The sequence below is a fragment of the Opisthorchis viverrini genome (genome assembly GCF_000715545.1).
Source record: "Opisthorchis viverrini unplaced genomic scaffold opera_v5_9, whole genome shotgun sequence".
Taxonomy (NCBI): Eukaryota; Metazoa; Platyhelminthes; class Trematoda; order Opisthorchiida; family Opisthorchiidae; genus Opisthorchis; species Opisthorchis viverrini.
The window spans coordinates 293,998-304,261 of record NW_008751665.1 but is presented as its reverse complement, the minus strand read 5'-3'; the positions used below and the strand labels follow the sequence as shown (position 1 = coordinate 304,261).

Below are 10,264 nucleotides of genomic sequence, written 5' to 3'. Positions count from 1 at the left end.
TACGGAAAATCCCTCTCTATTCTGTGCCGAAATGCACAACTGACATATCCATCTGCCCCAAGTAGGGCCATCAGACCCAGACGGACTGAGAGAACTGAGAAGCGAAAACACCTAGTATTCTACAGTGAAGTAACTGTTAATGCACCCAAGGTCACAGTGATCCATCCTAGATTTCGACTTATCCAGCGAAGACGCGTATCTCCGCACGTGGACGTACAGACAAACTACACCTGAAAAGCAGACATCGGATGCGTTGTAAACATGCTGTACTGCAATATTTCATTTCTGATTTACAAGTATACAAGTATAAAACAGGGTGGACTTGACCACAGCAGCGGCAGCAGTAGTAATGAATGACTGAAAATATAGATAACTGAAAGAAACTTTGGAACAAGGATGGGGCACAGACAGATGGGATAGCGAATGAGACGCATAATCTTAACCCGCATTGGGTACCTGCCGGAAACAGGCGGACGTTAAGTTAGCGTCAAGATTGGAAAGGACACCGAAAAAAAAACGACCTAGGAACCAATGTGCACAAGCCGTGGAGGGATGGTGTAAGGTATCGATGTGACAACGCTGTCCCTCTCACGATTGCACCAAAAAGCTGCCGTGTGGACGGAAGAGAATCACCCGAAATATGACGTCAAAATGGTTTGCACAGATTTATGAATGAGAGAAGCGGTCTTTGGTCAATCTATTTTGAGCGCGCGTATACCACACACCGATGGCGTTTGAAAAGCTGCCGTCAGGTGCATACCGAAATAAGGGAAAAAACACAATTCCGCGTATCACATTGGGCATGCAGATTTAACAGGCAGAGCTCGAACTCTGACCGCAGACAACGAACCGCATCACAGTACGCGGCGTAGTAATACGCGTGGTAGAATCGTACGGACTGCAACGAATGGTAGTGTGATGAAAAGAGCATAAGGCAGTCTCAGAAGAACGCGTGTCCCGTCAGAAGTCGTGAATCGAGAGAACTGGTTGACAGAAGAAAGATGCGGGTGGGCAAGGGCGCTCTCATTACACGGCGGCATGCGAACCATCTGACAAGAAAGTACGAATGGTATGAAGCGTGTGCGCGTTCATTTGTGTGTGGTACAGTAAGAAGTACTATTTAAAGATAGTATGAAAACACAAATGAATGCTAGACAGAATTCAAAATTTCTAGACGTCCATCTGTAGTTGCAAATAAGGTAGATACAGAGCATTGCCGGTAGAAATGGTTGAACAAAGAAACGTGTGAAAGGCGATTTTCTGATTCGACTGATTGCATAAGGATGACAGCAAAGAGATGACCAAAATCCACACGCATGCGAACACACACACATACAAGAACATCACAATGACTTTGAACGTTTTGCTGGAATCGGAACATCGGACATAAAACACGTGACCGATTGGTGGCTAAATGGAATCTAACAGTTCTTCAAAGCCCGGAATCATGTTCAACATCCGATATCATGTGCAAACGTGCGGATAGAAAAAAGAAATCAGAATTACGAAGACCCCGATAAAAAAGGGACAAGTCTATCAGGCATCTACGGCGATGAATCCACACACGCAAGAGATAACCGGGCAGACGGACAGATGTCGGTAACCAACACCAGTTGAAACAGAAACAAACTGATTCTACCTCCTGAAGAGGGGGTTTTCAAAATGAAAGCAAAGTATTAATGACAAAATTGTTCGGTGACTTTACGCCAAGTTGAGGACGAATTTGTACAAATAACGGCGCAAGGACATTATCCATGACTGAAAGATTGAAAATTTTACAAGAAGTAAGAAACCCCTGAAAGGAAAATCACCGCTTTTGAGGTTGCTGCAGCTGCTGCTGTTGTTGTTGAAGCTGTTGAGACTCCCCTCGGCGCCGACAGTCACGGTTGTGTTGTTCGGTCCAGTGGCGTAACTGACAAGGTTCAGAACAATAGGCCGTTCCAGGACAACAGTGATAGAACGCCTCGTTCAGACACACCTGACACCAAGTCATCTGTTTGACGCGTTTGATCTCTGCCTCATGTTCACGCCGCAATTTGGCAATAAGTTGATCCCGACGAGAGATCTCCTCACGAGCCTGATCACGTTCGGCGATCAATGAAACTAGTCGATCGGCATAAATGCGATGGATTTGTTCCTGTAGACGGAAGGATTGGGGAAATGAAAAAAAATAAAGCCCCTGATCTCTGTACACAATCACCGCACAAAAAACTGTTTCACAAGCGGATCAATTAGCCAAATGATGAGTGACACAACGAAGGTGGGCTCGCCCGCTAGACAAATGATTACGTTCGGTAAACCTGACAGCTTAATATGGACATGCGTAGTTATTTCTTCATAAACATACGTAGTTGAACACATAAACAATCAGATTTCACCGATAACTTGGACAAGCCAGCACAGACTAGGACGAGCACCGCGAGCATTCGTTGAATATGAAATTAAATCTCAAAACAATCGAGCACAAAAGCGTCCATACCGAGTGCACGTCGCAATTCGAGGATAATAAATGCTTGTAAACCAGATCTCTAACAATGACTATACATACATTGTTCAAGAAAAAAGGAAACCGAAAGAGAGAATCAGTCTTCTCTGCACTGCAGGCAAAATCCTGGCGCGTACTCTAGTCAGCCGTCTGAACGCTGATTTTCTGGAAGAAAGTATCCGTGAAATGTGGATTGTGAAGCGACCGCAGGATAAACACCGGGAAAGGAACCAACCGTTGCACTCTGTTCAGACTCCAGAAAAGAGGGATGTTGTGGATCGCTTTACAAAAGCTCTGCTGCCAATCTTATGAAGTCCTTAGGATACGGCGCTAGGTCGTGCGTATTTACCTATGGGAACAGTTCGTCAAGTTCGAATCTGGCACAAGAGTGGAGTAAAGTTGAGATCTGGCTCCAATTCTGTTGAGTATGATTTGTCTAGAGGCGTTTCGTGTTTCCGAAGATGGCGTAACGATCAAGTGCCGTCTAGACAGTCACCTTTTCAACCCGAAATGCTGCACCAGCCAGCATCTTAAACAGTCAATATGCTCGTCCCAGATAGGTATGAGACAGATGCCAATGCGATTGAGTCTCCTGGTCATAGGCTTCTCTCCTGAATCACTACATGACTTCACTTCGGGCGTCCCTCTATCTTGTACGCGTGTAAGGGAACAATCTTTTCGGGGTCGGTCCGCTGGCCGTCGGGGCATGTAACCAAACTAACGCAATTCAAGAAGATTCATCAAATCGCACATCGAAAGTGAGTTCTTCCCTCCGAAAACCATTCGGCATCCTATGCTCGTAGTGATCAGGTTCCGCACCGATATAGCATACATATGAGCTGATCTCGGTTGAAATGGTTATTTTGTCTCCGATCAGGGCACCAGAACAAAGGTAAACCAACTCCCCAGTCCTCTCCATTATCGATCGTCGACAGCACTGGCGCTATTACGGTAGCTACTGGGAATGTGCGTTTACATACCTAAATCGGACGTGGGGCACAGCTCAATTAGGCTTACAAAGCCATATACGTATATATATATATATATACGTATATGGCTTTGTAAGCCTAATTGAGCTGTGCCCCACGTCCGATTTCGGTGTGTAAACGCACATTCCCAGTAGCTACCGTAATAGCGCCAGTGCTGTCGACGATCGATAATGGAGAGGACTGGGGAGTTGGTTTACCTTTGTTCTGGTGCCCTGATCGGAGACAAAATAACCATTTCAACCGAGATCAGCTCATATGTATGCTATATCGGTGCGGAACCTGATCACTACGAGCATAGGATGCCGAATGGTTTTCGGAGGGAAGAACTCACTTTCGATGTGCGATTTGATGAATCTTCTTGAATTNGTGAGTTCTTCCCTCCGAAAACCATTCGGCATCCTATGCTCGTAGTGATCAGGTTCCGCACCGATATAGCATACATATGAGCTGATCTCGGTTGAAATGGTTATTTTGTCTCCGATCAGGGCACCAGAACAAAGGTAAACCAACTCCCCAGTCCTCTCCATTATCGATCGTCGACAGCACTGGCGCTATTACGGCAGCTACTGGGAATGTGCGTTTACATACCTAAATCGGACGTGGGGCACAGCTCAATTAGGCTTACAAAGCCATATACGTATATATATATATATACGTATATATACGTACATATACGCATGTATGTTCCGACCACAAGATAAACAGAAGTTTTGATCTGATCCGGTTGGCATCATGTGTCCTATTCACCAGAAAAACTGGTTGCGGATAGCTGCCGTTACATGTGAGACACGTGAGCAGTGACCCAACTGGCGTAAACGTGATCGCTGTTGGTCTATCCATACAGTCAAGCAAAACTGAGCTTCGGAATCATTAACAATAAACTGATAAGGCACATACAAACAAACGTACGTCACATATTTAGAAAAAGCAACCATGTCCGTCTAACCATAAGGTGAGGCAAACTAACAGGAAAAACATTATCGAGGATTAAGGACAGACAAACAGGGACGCGAGTCACGAGATTTGCAAGCAATAATGTTTCATTAATTCGTTCGCGTGCTGTCGTTGTTGTCAACAACCATCAATGATTGAAGAGTGGAACGAGAGTGGAATACACGACTCAAAACTGGCGGCATTTCTATGTAGAACAAACAAAGAAGCCAGTGAGAAGGTAGAGCGTAAGTATGCTGCCAGGATGCTTAGTCTTGGAGAGGATAAATCAACACACCGAGGATGTACCCAAACCAAGAGACCCCAGATTCATGCGTGCCACAGTCTCCGGTAGACCATTGTTTTCGACAAGATAACAAGATAACCGCGAAACAACAGTATGCTTATAATGGAAGATGTTGTTGACAAAGAAGGGAAGTGGTTTTTACCACATATCCGATGACGGCGGTGGAGCATCGCGATGACCACTGGACAAATACTACAGTCCGTGGTCAGGACGAACCACGAAATGACATTAGGACGGTCGATTAGGGATCTAAGCATTACAACAAACAAGTAAAATCCTCAGAAGACAGTTGTACTTTTCAACTAAAATCATGTGGAACTTCAGTGGAAACAGGTGATGCTCACAGTGTTGTGCATTCGATGATAATCGATCCACCGAGAAACGAGAAAAATCCGTTCTCTTGAGAAGGCATTATTACAAATTAGTTTCCAACTAGCGAAACTCCCCTCGGTAGGACCACTCTAATGCAAATTATTCTTGCACGACTCCACGAAATTCAGATTATAATCGAAGACTTTTCGGGTATCTCCTGTGAATTCTCAACAAAGACCGCCGTAAATCGCCCCGAAGTCAAGATCCTAGAGTTCTCTCCAGTTCGTAGCTGATTATTGACATTACAAATCGTTGCCAGAGGCAATTTTTCTGTAGATTTTTTTCATCAAAACAAACTCTTCACTATGTACCACTGTGTTATATAAATGAAGTTCGGAGTTACAGGTATATGAATTATGAAAACTGTACCTCACCGTGACAGGTTGATCAAATTATTATCCTACAAGAAATTTACAAAAAACTAACTCAAAACTCAACCAGGTCCAACTTTAGGCGTTACGGTTCTTATGAGTTTGGGCTCAGGGCGGCCCGTCCGATGGTACAGGATCAGCTGACTTCCGAAGTGTCAAGCACTGATGGTGCCAGTGCATAACACTACCTGTAGCCGCTTCAATGATGAACTCTGCAGACCACATGGAAGTCGCATTGTTCTAAGTCACCTTTGACGTCAACCCTACAGCTACTATCTCAGAAAACAGACAAATCGTGCTTACAACCCTAAACGAATCGCTGGTAAACTGACCAAAGGGCACATACATACACACATACCGCATTTTTCAAGCAGTCATACAATGTCAGCTCTGAACTAGGTGAATTCAGCCTCCTCAGTCAACTATTCACCGACGAAGAAACAGGGATGTAGTGGAAGCGATATCCAAGCGGACATCCAAATAAAAGCCAGATGAATCAGTTTGTTGAAGAAAAAATGATACATAGCACTGTTTGGATGAGTGTCCATGGAATTCGGCAAGCATGGACCCCACAATCAAAGTTAATAGTGTACCATTTCTATCAGTATCATGCAGACTAGGGAAAATAACTCACTTCAGTAGACTTGTAAGAAACGGTATCTGATTGAATGGGGATTGACTGGATCGCTGTATGTCCACCAGATGAACATGAAAACGATGTGTTCCCTAACATGGTTGCCACTTCTCCCGGTGATGCGTCCACGGATTTCGGGTCACTGAGACTTGAGCCCAATCCGGAAGTAGTTGACAGAGCAGCGGGCGAGACTGAAGAATAGCTAGAGGATGAGGCCGAATTGGATGATGGTGGGGTGGGACCAGTCGGATTGGAGGTTGGGTTCACTGTGGCCAGATGAGTCATGGGAGTGTGGCTACCATAGGCCGCGGATAAGCGTGTCAACGACGACCAACTGATACTGTTGTTGGACTTTGCAAAGCCACCGGCCGTGGTTGCGATTCCGTATTGATGGTTCGGTTGCATAGGAACTGAGACCGTGGAAGCTGGAAGCTGACTGGGTGAAACCACCCCGCATTTTGAGGTCTTGCTTCCAGCATCATAAGACTGTGGAGGGTGGGGTAGGAAGTGTAGACAAAAAAACATGGATTTTTTAAGCAACGGGTCGTTAGATGCCTCAGGGGATAGTAAAGTAAGGCTTTAAACCAGTATCAACGTTGTTGTCCGTGAATCACGGCTATCGCCACAAACAATCAACTCAGATCTGACCAACCACAAAGAGGTGACCTCAATAAACACTTCGTTCTCATGGTTAATTGGTGAGATCCACTATCGGATGCCATAATTTCAGCAGACGTTCACTGGGTATCTGAATCTAACTGTCAAACAGACTATTCAATACAATCCACGTTATGAACCGTTAAGCTATGGATACTGCATTCCGTTTATTCGTAGGGAGCACTTTTCGCCTACATGCGCACAAATCTAGTCGGCACAAGCGACGTGTAGTTTACGTAAGCGCCTTCGTGCCGGCAGCACAGGAATTGTATTGTGTTTTGAGAAGTTTCGATCACACCCACACAAAAAGCTGGTTAGGGGTAAGACCAGGAAGCCAGAGACACATCTGTTTTCAAACGTTGCAATCAAGAGTGAGTGGCACAATTAACAGAACATTACAAGCAACAAGCCAAACTGTTCTCACGTACATCGAATGGGGAACATCATGCCGATGGGACAAAAATTTGCAAAGGAAAACAGCCCAAATCACTTGAAATTTGATGGACTGCTAGCTGATTCGTTCCGACTGAGCTCCGGATAATAAAAGCAGCCTCAATCAAAACTTGGTTTGCTTCTTAACCACCATCTAAAAGCAAGGGCGATAACATAGACGAATAGGACAGGTATCGGGTATCTGAATTCTTTAGTGAGATTCCACATTGACTGAAAAAACCCAATGGGTTTCATCACCAATTGTGTAGTCATTAGAATGCGGTTGTCAAAGAGGATCATCAATAAGCAACGAACAGCTTTGATAAGTAAATTAAATTAACCAATCCAGCTTCAGTTTCATTTCGGGGCATCGGATTGAGTATACATCAATGGCACATAGGACGTTTACCACTAATATGTACATCAAAGCAGGGCACGATTTCACACAGGGATTGAGGACGTAGCTGATCGTTTATTATATCTGACTCTTTTATTGGAGGCTGCTTGCGACCTTGCCATACCATGAAACGAACGTTTTCAAATTGTGAACTTCGATAGACGTGCTCCAGTAAGCATGTCCAATCAGTCGTTTTAACCCAAGTTTTCGCTCAATCATAGCACCCCTTTGGTGCCCAGCTCCCATGCTGGGCAAGATGGCTCAAGTGGTTAGAGCGCGAATCCACTGATCGGAAGGCCCATGGTTCGAACCCGGCCTCTGCCTCTCGACTTCCCGTCTAGGCTTGGGCAACCTGACAGCCACCCGAAGGAAGCTCGAGAGCCGAGATACTGCCAAGCCTAGACAGGAGCAGTCGGGATGCAGAGATCCGACGTTCCGGTCAGTAAGTTCATGTCATCCTGAGCTCAGTGGTCATCAAGGTCAAACAACAGCGACGCCGCGCAAGACGGCATGGAGCCATCTGCATCAGTATGCAAGTTATGTTAATTACGACCTGAAATTAGCCGGTGTTGCCTAAATGAGCCGATGGGCACGGAATGCACTTGCTATACGGTTAGTTCATGGCTGCGCGTGTTCGAGTAAGCGGGTGCGCACGAAACGCAACAAAAAACCATCTGGTGCTAGGAAGATGACACTTGGGATGACTACGACGCTCAAACCTAATCGAGTCAATTAACCAAAGGAGCTCAGCTGGCAACATTACTGACAGGACCAATAAATAGTATTTTAGAACTTCAATTCGGTAATTCGGGTCCTCCGAGCTTACGTATTATGGAATAGAGGGTGCCAAAAACAAGAAGATAACGGGTTTCTGACCAAATGTAACGGAAGGGAATGGTTGTGTGACATCCTGTCGGTAAATATCTCCAGTCATTGACATGGCTGGTGTGTGATACTCCAGCTTCGCAAACCATAGCTAAAATCCCCCTTTGTGACACTTCTTATGCTCCCTTAAGGAAGACAAAAACTGCTGGCTATCTGTGTCGCGGTAATCAAGGAGCTATCGTTAGGTAAAGACGTGGTAGATGCATGGGCGGGCAGGAATGAACCGTACTCGGTTTTCGTAATCGCTTCTCTCGAGTGCTGGTAAGTATGTGTGGGATGATATCCACTATTCCTAAATGGATTGCAAGTTTTTTCAGACTAAACGAATCCGCCTCCTCCATCCTTANGTAATCAAGGAGCTATCGTTAGGTAAAGACGTGGTAGATGCATGGGCGAGAAGGAATGAACCGTACTCGGTTTTCGTAATCGCTTCTCTCGAGTGCTGGTAAGTATGTGTGGGATGATATCCACTATTCCTAAATGGATTGCAAGTTTTTTCAGACTAAACGAATCCGCCTCCTCCATCCTTACACAAGAGGTCAAGTGCTGTTCTTTTTCAGAAGTTTAATTTCGTTTTCGTTTTCCGTTGAAGCCGAGCAGTTCATGACCCACCGTGAAGCTAATGGTGCGGTGATGGTTAACTGTTACGGATAAGTTGGGAGAGTTCGATCGTTCCTAATCGCCTCACCTTTTCCCGTTCTTGAGCTTCCCTAACCCGATCAGTCATCACACTGCGGACCAAGCATAGTTTTAGACATCCCCCTGTCGAATTGTACTGTTGGGCCGGTGCGATAACCCTCTTTGCCTCATTTAGGGGACAGAATCAATGTGAGATTCCGTTTGACTTGACCCATATTTTTATTTTGGGATGCGCAACATCAAACGCCGAATTTGTGATGTTTCGGATTCTGGCCGACCGGTTTGTTTTACGTGTAGCAGTTGTCTAGACAGTTGCTTCCTTAATAATCGCATTTTGTGAGCAGTGTATATCAGTTCGGTGCATGGCTTTTCCTTTAAAAACTCGAAAATCGCCAGATAGACCACCCACAGATCCACAGAAATTTTGAATTTTCTCTGTAAAAAGCGTCTTTTGCATTGTCACTTTTACAGATTGTTGGATGTACGCCGAGATAACAAACAGGTTTAGGGTTCTAAATTCCAACAAAGTTGGTCCGTCTGGCTGTATACTAGGGGTTGTTCACAGGAATCCAGCCAGGCAGAATGTATTCAGCTGTCACACAACGCAATACCCACATCAATACAGCCGGGTACCAATTTTGGACCACCTGACAATTAGTGACCAAAGCATCAATAAGCTAGGCTGCCCTGGATAAGGTTCAGACGTGTTACCACAGAAAGGTTTTTTATGCGTTTCGGTTCGTTCAAGAATAACAGTGAGCAGTGGCGGATTGCGAAGCGACAAGTGAAAAGGCATTCGCTAAAGGCAAAAGTCGCTCCCTATTTCAGCTGATTCGACCAGCTGAAATAAGACGAGGGGTGTCAGCGGGACGATTCGCGAAAAAAGATGGAAGGACAATCTATTCGCAGAATAGTCGTCTTGAGCAGTCGGCGGGATGTCTTAAGGAACACATGAGCTGGACTCCCTTTACACAACCACTGGAAGAAACGAACGAGCCAGAACATCGATAGTAACCCACTCTCAACAAAAATCGAGTTGGAAATGACATTCCCCGAAAAGAAACCCGGTCCGGACGGTCTGCATACTGCGCTTTCCAAAGACGGTGAAGCCTTGGTGGTCTTCCTAGTATGGTTGCACATTGAGGAACAACCTTCAAGTAGAGCAT

General features: G+C 45.2%; 1 protein-coding gene across 1 annotated transcript; it reads right to left on the bottom strand.

Annotated features, from left to right (window-relative positions):
• Window positions 1-1,807: 1,807 nt before the first annotated feature.
• T265_00849 (hypothetical protein) lies at window positions 1,808-6,493 on the bottom strand (the record flags this gene model as incomplete). The annotated part of the gene is made up of 2 exons (XM_009164744.1): window positions 1,808-2,137; window positions 6,089-6,493. 2 exons carry the CDS (start codon window positions 6,491-6,493, stop codon window positions 1,808-1,810), a joined length of 735 nt encoding a protein of 244 aa, XP_009163008.1.
• Between the last annotated feature and the right edge of the window lie 3,771 nt (window positions 6,494-10,264).